The 13341-nt window shown below is 36.7% G+C and overlaps 1 protein-coding gene across 6 annotated transcripts in view; it reads right to left on the reverse strand.

The window, feature by feature from the left end:
- Positions 1-872: 872 nt before the first annotated feature.
- Positions 873-13341, reverse strand: part of zfand3 (zinc finger, AN1-type domain 3) — a 58574-nt gene continuing 46105 nt past the window's right edge. For 5 of the 6 annotated variants that reach the window (XM_073919687.1, XM_068212885.2, XM_068212886.2 and 2 more), the window contains 2 exons: positions 11151-11318; positions 873-2259 (listed from right to left, as the gene is read on the reverse strand). In XM_073919687.1, the coding sequence (XP_073775788.1) occupies positions 2105-2259; positions 11151-11318 (323 nt within the window). In that variant the 3' untranslated portion in view covers positions 873-2104. 6 annotated transcript variants of the gene reach the window in all.

Consider the following 13341-nt stretch of genomic DNA (forward strand, 5'->3'; position numbering starts at 1 on the left):
TGCATCCCAATCATCACAAATACTGCAGAAAACCTGTTGGAATTAGCATGAACCCCAGATTCTAACAAAAATCTGTCAAGTTTGGTGAAGGAAAAAACATGGTTTGGGGTTACATTCAGTATGGGGTAGTGGATGACAACATCAACAGCCGGAGGTATCAAGACGTTTGTGCTGCCCATTACATTACAAAACAGAGAAGAGGGGGAAATTCTTCAGCAGGATAGCGCTCCTTCTCATACTTCAGCCTCCTCATCAAAGTTCCTGAAAGCAAAGGTCAAGGTGCTTCAGGATCGGCCAGCCCAGTCACCAGACATGAACATTATTGAGCATGTCTGGGGTAAGATGAAGGAGAAGGCTTTAAAGATGAACCCAAAGGATCTTGATGAACTCTGGGAGTCCTGCAAGAAAGCTTTGTCATTCCAGATGACTTCATTAATAAGTGATTTGAGTCATTGCAGAAATGTGTGGATGCAGTCCTCCAAGCTCATGGGAGTCATGTACAATATTCATTCTGTTTCCACTGCAGCGTGACTTTATATACTATATATTATGTCTGTTAATGACGAGTTTTGTTAAAGCAAGTCAGACCTTACTGTCCTAATTAAATAATTAAAAATCAAGACATGATCATATTTTATTTTGGTAAAATAAGCGAAATCTAGAGGCCTTTGCCTTTCATATATGCCACTTCTGATACCAAATGATCAACTAGAAGTCAAGTTATTATTTGCTTTTCGTAAAACTTGGATGGACGACAAGACTTTTGTCGGGTAGTGTATAGTCATGAATTAGGTCTCTTTGCAGATTCCACACACATAATCTATAAGAATAAAGACCACACGTAAAGCAAACAAAGAAAATCATTCCACACGTCCTCTAATCCAGTTTTATTCTTTTTCAGCAAAAGAGGAAAGGGAAAAAAAGGAAAACGAGAAAACAAAAAAAGAAAGGCTACAGAATTTTATCTTATCCATATCTTCATTTTTGTATGTTTTTTTAATGTTAACCTAAAAAGGGCAAAGTAATGCAGCTCTATGCTTAGAGTGAGAGTTAACCAGAAACACAAAGGAGGTTAAATAAGGATTTTTTTTTTCTTAAGATACACAATATTCATCTCTTTTTTTCAGTTCTGTCCATGTCGAAATCTCAACCGAAAACCGAAGTAGTAGCAAAACCAAAACGAATAAAATTAAAACAAAAGCGCAGGGTGGAGTCGGGGGGGGGGGCTAAATTGAGACTCCGCCTTCCTCGTTCCCACCAGAGCTGAACACATCCCTCCAATGCCATGATGAAAGGGAAGCAAAGAAAAGAAAGACGAAAAAATACAGAAAGAAAAGCTAGCATGAGCAGAAGCACAGGAACTAGTGAGAATAATGAGAGCAAAGAATGAGAGAGAGAAAAAAAAAGCAGCCGAAATCTTCAGCTGCTTTAAAAGAGGCAGAGTGTATGACAACGCAAGGGCTGATGGGAGCTGTACGAGGTTACAGAGTGTGTTTATTCAGACCTGAACGAACTACAGTTCTCAGATGAGCTGTGGGCGGCCGTTTTTCCCAAGCCAAACCGATAGGGTACCGTTTGATTTCGCCAGAACGGCACATGAAAACACGGCTGTAAGTGCATATGTGTGAGCGAGTGTGTATGTGTGTGTAAAACGACCTCGGCTCTGAAGTGGCTCACACCAATAAGAGCCAAAACAGAGCCGAGGTTTATTTCCCGGGACAGGGGGTGACTCGTGTTATCCAGGTCACCCCTCTTCCCTCAGTTATCATCCGTCTGCGTGATGGAGCAGAAAAAAATCCCTAGAAGTCTGGACCGATCGATGTGTTTCCCCTGGAGTCGATCGCAGACCAGAGCAGTTCTCCGAAAAACGGGTCTGACCTGCTGACCTGCGCGTGTGAGGGACTGATAACAGAAAGTTAAGGCTGTGCGGGTTCGCCTGTGTTGCTGCTGAGGGGGTCACAGGTCAGAGGTCAGAGGTCAAGCAGGGGGTGCGGGGTCCTCTGAGATGTGTTGGAGGATAAAAGATGCCACTAATGGGTGAGTGTGATCGTTGGAAATGCATGTGTGTGTGTGCGTGTGTGTGTATATGTGTGTGGGTGTGTGTTCAAGAGCACTCCTCTCCAATGCGCTGGCAGGTTCGGCCCACCTTGCGGTCCAGTTTCACCATCTTCAGCACGGCTTCCTCTCGGCCGCGGCCCAGATGGTCAAACATACAGTCGTGCTGCTCTGGCAATCGGTGCAACATGCAGAACACATAACCTGGGAGCAAGAGAGACAGAGAAGCATCATAATGAGATGGAAGAACTGTATAACCGGCTCAAGGCAGAACTCAATTTAAAGAATGACTCACACATTTTTTGTAAATAGGCTAATTTTATGGATCCCCTAGAGGTAAACTGTTGAGTTTTACCATTTTTTAATTTAATTCGGTCATTTTTAGCTTAGCTTAGCATAGATCATTGAATCGGATTAGACCATTAGCATCATCTTGCTCAATTTTTAAAACAAGTTTTCTGTTTTTCTTTATTTTTTTCTTAATTTTTCTATTTATAAAGCTTTTGTAGTTACATGTTTTCTAGGCTGATATGGCTAGGAACTATACCAGGGTTTCTACAGGTTACATCAAATCAAATTTAAGACTTTTTAAGAACATTATAAATGAAATTTCAGACATACATAAGGATAAACTCTAAGGATTTTTTTCTAATGGCTCAATTAGAACTTTAAAAACATACGTTATTGTAAGAAAAACACATAAATTGTTCATAAATAAATAAAATATCTAGTAAAACTTTTATTAAGGTGGGGTTTTAGTGATCGGATGCATTGGGTAGCTTTACATGGACACAGGAAAATTAAGACCTTATTTAAAATGATTTAAGACCTACTTCATTGATTTTAAGACTTTTAAAGGCCTAAAATTAGTTTTTAAAAATTTAAGACGTTTTAAGACCCCACAGATACTCTGTATACTCTCATTTAGCGCCATAATCAAAAACCATCATTGAAACGGATTAGACCATTAGCATCATCTTGCTCAAAAATATCAAAAACGAGTTTAGATCATTGTCCTATTTATAACTTGACTTTTCTGTAGTTACATCATGTACTAATACAAATGAAAAATGAAAAGTTGCTATTTTACAGGCTGATATGGCTGAAAACTTTATCAGGGTTCCTACAGGTTTCATAAAGTCAAATTCAACACTTTTTAAGACCTTTTTAAAGACCATAATGAATTTAATTTCAGAGTTTCACCAGAATAAACGCTAAGGATTTTTTTCTGAATGGCCCAGTTAGAACATTAAATAAAACATATGTTAAGGAACAAACCATATTGGTAATAAATTGTTAATAAAGTAATAAAACATTTATTGAGGTGGAATGTTAGTGATTGGATGCATGTTGGCATGTTAAGACCTGTTTAAAATGATTTAAGACCTACAACATTGATTTCAAGACTTTTTAAGGCCTAAAATTTAGTTTTTAAAATTTAAGACTTTTTAGGACCCCACAGATACCTTGTATACTCACATTCTAGTGCCTCAATCAATGAAATTTTCTGGCATACTATGACTGCAGCAGGAGCAATGATATTACGCAGTACCTGAAAATAATCCCCAGTTAGGAAAACTGAGAAACAACACTGCAAAATATCCTTTTCCCTCGGATGCAAACATGGTCTATTGTTTATTACGGAAGAATGAGAGTATAGTTCCTAGCCATATCGGCAGAGAAATTGCAGCTTTTCATTTTCCATCGTTACACAATAAAACTACAGACAAGTCAAGCTTTAAATAGGAAAACGATCTTATTGTTTTTTTTGACATTTTTGAGTAAGATGCTAATGCTCTAAAATAATTCAATGATCTATGCCAAGCTAAAAGTGTTCCTGCCAGACTCAGAGACCTCAGACAGAGCGCTTTTAGCTTAGCTTAGCATAGATCATTGAATCGAATTAGACCATTAGCATCATCTTGCTCAAAAATATCATAAACGAGTTTGGATTATTTTCCTAATTATAACTTGACTCTTCTGTAGTTACATTGTGTAGTAAAACAAATGTAAAGTTGCCCTTTTCTAGGCTGATAAAGCAAGGAACTAAACTCTCATTCTGGTGCCATAATCAAGAAATTTTTCTGGCATACTATAGCCGCAGCAGGAGCAATGATATTACACAGTGCCTAGAAATAATCCCCAGTTAGGTAAACTAGGTAACAGTGCTGCATAATATCATTGCGTAGCTGCAACCATTGTTCCTTGTTTATTACGCCAGAATAAGAGTATAGTTCCTAGCCATATAAGCTGAGAAACTGCAGCTTTTCACTTTCCATCAATACACAATGAAACTACAGACGAGTCGAGCTTCAGAATCGATTTTTTGACATTTTGAGGGTGATACTAATGGTTTAATCCCATTCAATGATCTATGCCAAGCTAAAAGCGTTTCCGTCAGATTGCGATCTCAGAGGAAGTTTATTACGCTAGAATGAGCGTATAGTTCCTAACCATAAGGGAGAGAAATAGCTTGAACAATGAAACTACAGATGAATCAAAATTTAAATAGGAAAATTATTTTAGAGCGCAATGCTAATGGTTTAATCTAATTCAATGATCTGTGATAAACTAAAAGTACTCCCGGAGATCAGTGGAAATGGATTAAAAAGGGTAAAACTTAACTGCTTAACTCTACATGAGATGAGCCTGTCAAGCCTATTTCCAAAAAAAAAAAAAAAAGTGGAGTGTTCCTATAACGAATTTTAAAAGCATACTTGAGAGCACATCATGAGCGCACACACATCAGGAATGGCTTTGAGAAGTCACTCATTACGTCACTGTTAACACTTCTGAAGTGTCGGTTTCTTTATTGAATGCCAGAGAGCTGGCAAAGAGATGTATAATGATCTTAGATCATTTCTAAGTGGGAAAAAAATACATTTCAGAGGTGCTTGCCCATGCAATGCATCGCTGACATGATGAAGTGGTGTTGTGGGTGGACACTGACTGGTCAAAGTGAAAAAAATGACTGATTCCTGAAGACAAATATGGCTCAGATGCAACCTTCAATGCAATTCAGCATGGGCGTTTTTTTAATAATACAAGGCTAAATAATATAAAACAAAAAAACTAAAAAGTGAATACTTAATTACTATTTACTCAAACATTTATGAGTTTCTTCTGTGATAAGATATTTTGAGGGCAGAATAACAGGAACCACTGACATCCACAGTATGAAAAACACATACTATGGAAGTCTGGTTATTGGTTTCCAGCTTTATTCATTCAAAATGTCTTTGTGGTCAACCGAAGAAAGAAACTAAAAAGGTTTTAAACAAGTGAAGGGTGAGAAAATGATGACAGAATTTTCATTTTTGGGTGAACTAGCCATGTCAAAAAAAAATAAAAAATACCCAAGCCTCTATCATAGCGTCAACTATAGAGACAAATGGTGCAATGTGATAAAACTAAATACAATAAAAGCCACTACAATCAATGGTTTTGTTGACACTGAATGCAGCACTTTAGACACTCTACAGTTAGATATGGCTCTGGGCTCCCTATCAGAAAAATTCAATGATATTTCTTTTTTTTCCCCACTCCAAAACTGATCAGTGTCAATTTAGTTTTCTACTGTTTGACAAAAAAAAATATGTCTGAAATTCAGATTGTGTGTGGCTCAGCTGTTAGAAGCTAAATAATTAAGGCTGCATATTGAAAAAACTAACATTGCAATATTTTTTTTAATTCTGTGATATCCATTGCTATATGTACACAAATTCACTAGATGAGTTGAATAAATGTTTGTAATAATACAAAGTTTTTGTTTTGTAAAACAATTCAATAAAATGAACAATTATTAATGTTAAGTTACAGATATATTGTGCCCTAAAAAAAAAAAAAAGAAAAAAAAATAATAATTATATATATATATATATATATATATATATATATATATATATATATATATATATATATATATATATATATATATATATATATATAAAATTAGGAATTATTTATAAAATAAAATAAATACAAAAAAATCCCCAAGTTTCTTCAATATCCTAAAGATGGATATGGCTCTTGTCTCTCATTTGGTGCAATTCTATGGGATTTTTGGGGCCATTTTCTCCCTTCTCTTCCAATTTAGGGTTTTAATAATATGACAAAAAAGCAGCATTGTCTTCAGATCAGCTGTTAGAGGCTAAATAATATGAAATATGATAAAGAAAGAAAGGAATGATTGAAATACTAATAATTAAATAAATAAAAACAAAAAAGAAAAGGTACCACAACAAAAGAGTTTTTCTACATGACTTCTAAAGAGTTCTCCCACACATTTTGAGAAATAATTCATAATCAGACCACACTGAGAAAAAAATATGTTAAAAAAACACTACTAACCTTATATTAAGGCAATTAAAATATCCTATAATATACAAACAAGAAACTAGTAGTTACATAACTGAAAATAAAGCAATAAAATAAAGTTATAATTACGGTTGGGTCGATAGACAATGCCATGGTCCATCACCGATGGCCTTTAGACATCACGATGCTAAGCCGGTATCACGATCCTCCGCCTGCCCAGGTAGCAGCAGTAACCCGCTCGCAAAAATACACACTTAGACCCCATTTGCACTAACTCGTATTAGAATGAAAACGCTCCACCTCCACATTGGCGTTTCATCTAGCATTTCTGAAGAGATCTCATCCACACTATACAGCTGAAAACGCGCATCACATAACCACACACACACTCTGGCATGCACTGCAGCAGCATATGCACACGTCCGAGCTCTAGGCGGTCAGCGGGTGCTTTGAGCACAAAACCCCAAAGAGCAGAGCACGTTGGACAGTTTATCAAGGCTGTATCGCTGGATTGCGTCTCACTATAGTTGTTAAACGTGATATTTAATTCATCTTATCTCCATCTAACAACTCTTCTGTCTTTTGAACCTATCAGTTAACGTGTCACAGCATCAGTAAACTGCTTTCGCTTTCACGTTCATACTTTGTAATTTTAACGAAAACCTCAGATATTGTTGGTTTGTACCTTTTTTTTGAACCAAAGTTTGTCGACGCCATTCTAACGACACAGATCACTCTGATATTCATACCAGAGTCCCGTGGAAAAAGTGATTGACCGGTGGTAATTTGTGTGCAACTTATCTTTCTTTATGTATTTACAGTAGGCTACAAATAATTAATTCGTTATGAATGAATTATTCATAAAGAATAAATTCACCGCAACATACAATGACGATGCCTTCATCCATCGTGATGTTTCACATTAGACATCGTACGATGCCAAATTGGTCAACATCGCCCAACCTTAGTTATAATATTAAAATAATACACACAAACACTTTTATAACAATTCATTCTGAAATTAGCATTACAAAAACATAAGCTACAATTAAATTAGGGGAGACCACAGTGTTATATGATTAGTAAGGTGTTTTTAATATTATTTTAATTACAGGAAAACCAAACGTAGATTGACTTCTTAGGGAGTGTAAAAACTGAGATCCAAGTTCATTTAAATGTAAATAAAACCCGCTCTGTGCACACGGAGGAGAATCCATTTTGTCTTAAGAGCCTCATTAAGAAGAGAGTCGCGTTAAGAAGTTTAATATATTCATTAATACACATGGTGTTTTTAATGAGTCTGAGATGATTAAAAGCTTACAATGTTTCAATTACAGCAGCCACAGAAGAGCTGCACACACCAGTGCATAATATAGCACTATTCAGGAGCAACTTCGCAAAATGTGCTTATATATATATATATATATATATATATATATATATATATATATATATATATATATATATATATATATATATATATATATATATATATATATGTATATATGTATGTATATATATATATATGTATATGTATATATGTATATATATATATGTATATATATAGATTAACTATCATTTTTTAAAGAAAAACACTTTATATTCATGTGTTTAGGTGTATATTGCATAAAAGCTGAATGGCACTGTCTGGAGATGTGCATGAAGTCTTCAGATGTGCAACAATACACTTTGCCTCATATCATTATACATCATGTAAATGGATAAATGGACTAACCAGCAGGCGATCTCAAGCACACCATCTCATAATGTTGTTTTAGTCATTCTGAAAAGCCAAAGTCTGTCATCAAAATGATTTGGTTAAATTTCCTCCCAGAAATGACTCACAAGGTTGTGTTCCCAAACATCAGGCATCTGAACACAAGATAACATGACAGTGTTTGTGATCGCACATGTCGCCTGCCACTCTGAGGCAGGGCTTTTTCCCCTTCTTGCTGTTTCTTTTTTTTTAATGCAGGACAAAAAGAGGTGGTTTTTCAATATTGCTAAGAATAGTACTTAAATTTTTCATTTTAACCATCCGCACTAAATTCTCAACGATGTTTAAACAAATGATTTGAGCATTATTCTTTTGTATAAGCTAAATTCACAATATACGAATCAGTCAAATATTCTCTAATGGCCTGTTTCCACTAAGAAGAAGGTTCAGTTCAGTACGGTATGCTTTTGTTTCCGTTTCCGCTGTCAGAAGAGTTGAACAATTCACATGTATGACTTTAAGACCTTTTTAAACACCAAATTAAAATTAATTTAATTGAATTAAATTAATATACACAACAACACCCCCCAACACAAAGGACTTTTTCTAATGGTCCAACTTTTCAATTTAAAATATTTAAGATCTTGGGTCTGTCAGACTGAAAAAAATAGTTTTGGGGTAATGTGAAAAAAAAATTAGAGGCATTTTAAGGTCTTCTATAAAGCACACTTTATTCAAAACATGAATGTACCCGACGTCACTCTGAAGAGCAAAATAGAAAACTGTACTGAACCATTTCATTGGGACCCTTTCATAAGAGTATCAAGCAAAAAAAAGCGCAGTGTTAAGACTCCATGAATGCTATTAGTTCACACAGAAACTTTCTCTCTCTCTCTGTGCAAACTTGAGAATGCAAAAGATACAAAATGTGAACAGCCCATATGGCTTTCTGCTTCTAATGAGAACTGATGTCAAATTTTCTGGTAAACACCATGCCTACCAAGTAAAGGCTGATTTATACTGCTGCATTGAGTGCATACAGATGGATCGGAGTAGTGTAGTCACGATACTGGAATTTCGGTACCAATCGGTACTAAAATTTTAAAAACATCCATTTCTCAGTAACATTTCCTAAACAGAAATAACTATAACTGGCCGTGGAGATCGTCAGTTTACTGCTTATCAACAAGTACTAACACACTGACAATGGAGAGCTTCAAAGTCGCGTTGACCAGCTGTCAATGAGCTGACATCCCAGCGGTCCGCTGATCTACACGTGTTTAAAACACCCCAATGTCCCTGTATCTGTGTTTGTGTTCGGTGAACTGATGACCTTCACAGCCAATCAGTCTTTTCTGTTGAGCACATGAACACAATGGCCAATCAGAAGTGTTTAAGTATGTGCTCAAATGTTTCAGTACCGAAATTCCAGTATCGTATCAACACTAGTCCAGCTTAGCCTTTGCCGTGGCTGATGACAACCCTGATGCACATCTCTCAAAAAAATTTACCCACACATCACGATGACGCATATCGCTAGCTCTCTGATTGGTTGGCTTGGAAGCATTTCCGAGTGTGGGTGATGCCGAGAGCTGCAGGCCAATAGAGCGAGTGTTTAACAATTGTCAAGTCCCGTGGATGATTCCATGTGGATACTTTTGTCTTGTGTTTAATTTATGGTTAAAGTTTTTGCATGTCTGCCGGTTACCACCTCTGAACGAATGAGTTTAAGCTACTTGTACAGTAAAGCAGCATTATAGGTATTTCCGGTGTAAACAAAACACCCACAAAGAAACTCGACACAGAAAAACATTGAGAAACCTCACTGCTATCTAGCGCTTCGGAAGTGTTATTGCAGAGCAACACAAACAGAACATATACAGTTGAAGTCAGAATTATTAGCCCCCCCGTTTATTTTTCCCCCCAATTTCTGTTTAATGGAGGGAAGATTGTTTCAGCACATTTCCAAGCATAATAGTTTAAAAACTTATTTCTAATAACTGATTTATTTTATCTTTGCCATGATGACAGTAAGTAATATTTTACTTTATATTTTTCAAGACATTTCTATACAACTTAAAGTGACATTTAAAGACTTAACTAGGTTAATTAGGTTAACTAGGCAGGTTAGGGTAATTAGGCCAGTTATTGTATATTGATGGCTTGTTCTGTAGATTATCAGAAAAAAATTAGCTTAAAGGGGCTAATAATTTTGTCCCAAAAATGGGTTTTTAAAAAATTAATAACTGCTTTTATTCTAGCCGAAATAAAACAAATAAGACTTTCTCCAGAAGAAAAAATATTATCAGACATACTGTGAAAATTTCCTTGCTCTGTTAAAAATTATTTGGGAAATATTTAAAAAAGAAAAAGAAAATCAAAAGGGGGCTAATAATTCTGACTTCAACTGTATGTATAAATGCATAGCTATGCAATCACTTGAAGCAGAAGTATAATTCAGTCTTAAGAGTATGTTGGCAGTGAAATCGCAAGCCTGATAAAGGTGACCCATACAGAGTCATACTGTAATGTACTGTACTGCTCAGTGGAAACAAGACATTTTACTTTACTGTAGATTTATAAAAAAGAATTTCTGAAGATTTTCTAACCCTAGGATGACAACTCAGCAGAGTTTCAATAACTGCAGGAGTGCTGTCTAAGACAAACCCCGGCGGGATAATGACTCAGATGCGAGCTGTCATAGGAACAGTCGGATCCATAAGTGTATTAGCAGAGCAGTGGGAATTGTGATTAGACTGATGACTTGCAATACCACCTTCAGTTTAACAAAACAAGACAAAAAAATAACCAGCACAGTCAGGAGAACTGATGTTAGCTGCGCAATTATGTTTAAACGCTCACTTTATTTAAATGACCGAGGGGGGTTAAATATATTTTGAATTTTTTTTAGGGATCTGAAGCTCACATGAAATCGAGAATAGGTCAGAAGAAACAAGGAATCGTTCGTTACCCTAAATAAAGCTGTCCTGACTTTAATGTGAGTCAGGAAGTGTCATTTTTCTCGTTGCATCGTCTGGCAGAAAATGACAGTGATACTAACCACAGCGACAGGACCCCAGCTCCTGTTGTACGAGCTCCAGTTTGGTTTGGCAGCGATGGCACCGCCGACGGTTCTTCTGCTTGGGAACCCGTGGAGAGTCTTCAGAACATGAGGCTTCTCCCACACGGACACGCTTCTCCGGGGACGACTCGCTCTCTGAACCTGAGGCTGAAACACACACACACACATTTATAATGCTTGTGCAATAGCATAACAATTACTGCTGAACGACCTGAGGCCTGCACCGTGATTCTGGCTGAACAAACTTAGAATTACAGCATTAGTTTTAGTTGAAAAAATTAGGGCAGTCAGGCTTTGTTTTTAACTTTTAAAGCCAAGTTACTAAACTCCCAAAATCATTTTGCATATATTTGTAAAATATATGGACAAAATTCTGCACAGAAATAACAAAAAATGTCCACAGATTCTTTCTGGCCCTTGTTATTAGTTCTAGAGAAGAACACAAAAGCAGTTGAGTTAAACAGCAATGTTTTCCTCTTCATCTCATAAACAAATTAGGATAAAGTATTTTGTCCTCACACTTTGTCTGGAAGATTTGAGGTAACGAGGATGAATGCACGTCCTAGGTGGTTGCTAAGGTGTTATAAATGGAAATCAAAAAGCTGATCACAAGGGACCAATTAAAGCATGGCATAAACCGGAATCTGTCTCAACCTACTTGTGATCAAATCGTTGCCTTTAAGACATCATACGTGAATTTAATATAGAAATCCAACTTTCACACTGTTCATTTTCATTTAAGACATAAACAACTGTGTTTATGTGTATATTTATTTTATAAATTTTAAAGGGACAGTTAACAATTTCTGCCATCGTTTGCTCACTCTAAAAACGTACTCTAAAACTGTTCTTTCTGTTCAACACAAATATACACTCACCAGCCACTTTATTGGGTACACCTTACTGGTAGAGGGTTGAACTCCCTTTTGCCTTCAGAACTGCCTTAAACCTCCGTGGCATAGATTCAACAAGGTATTGGAAATATTCGTGAGATTTTGGTCCATGACAGCAACATGCAGTTGCTGCAGATTTGTTGATTGCACATCCATGATGCGAATCTACTGGTTCTCCACATACCAAAGGTGCTTTATTGGATAGAAATCTGGTGACTGTGGAGGCCATTTGAGTCAGTGAACTCATTGTCAGGTTCAAGAAACCAGTCTGAGATGATTCACTTTTATGATATGGCGAGTTATCCTGATGGAAGTAGCCATCAGAAGATGGGTACACTGTGGTCATAAAGGGATGGACATGGTCAGCAACAATACTCGGGTAGGCTGTGGTTGACACGATGCTCAATGGGTACTGATGGGACCAAAGTGAGCCAAGAAAATATCCCTCACACCATTAAACCACCACTACCAGCCTGAACCACTGATACAAGGCAGGATGGATCCATGCTTTTATGGTGTTGACGCCAAATTCTGACCCTATCATACGAATGTTGCAGGAGAAATCGAGACTTTTCAGACCAGGCAACGTTTTTTATTCTTCTATTTTCCAATTTCTGTGAGCCTGTGCGAATTGAAGCCTCAGTTTTCTGGAGTGTCACCAGGTGAGGTGTTCTGTTGCTGTAACCCATCCGCCTTAAGGTTAGACGTGTTGTGCGTTCAGAAATGCTCTTCTGCATATTATTATTGGAGTTACTGTTGCCTTTCTATCAGCTCCAACTAGTCTAGTTCAGATCATTCTCTGTAAACCTTAGAGATGGTTGTGTGTGAAAATCCCAGTTGATCAGCAGTTTCTGAAATACTCTAACCAGCCCGTCTGGCACCAACAACCATGCCATGTACAAAGACACTTAAATCATCTTTCTTCCCCATTCTGATGCTCGGTTTGAACTGCAGTAGATCGTCTTGACCATGTCTAAATGCATTGAGTTGCTGCCATGTGATTGACTGATTAGAAATTTGCGTTAACGAGCAGTTGGACAAGTGTAATAAAGCGGCCAGTGAGTGTATTCTGAAGAATGTCATTAACTTCAATAGTATTTTTGTTCCTACTATGGATGTCGATGGCTGCTTTTTTCCCAACATTCTTCAGAGTATCTTGTTTTATTATCAATTACAGAAAGAAATCCCACTTGAGTGTGAGAAAGTGGTGATGAAATTTCATTTTTGTGTGAACCATCCATTTTAACATGCTTGAAACTGACTTTGTACATGGTCTG

The sequence above is a fragment of the Danio rerio genome, chromosome 13 (assembly GCF_049306965.1).
Source record: "Danio rerio strain Tuebingen ecotype United States chromosome 13, GRCz12tu, whole genome shotgun sequence".
In the NCBI taxonomy this organism is placed as follows: domain Eukaryota; kingdom Metazoa; phylum Chordata; class Actinopteri; order Cypriniformes; family Danionidae; genus Danio; species Danio rerio.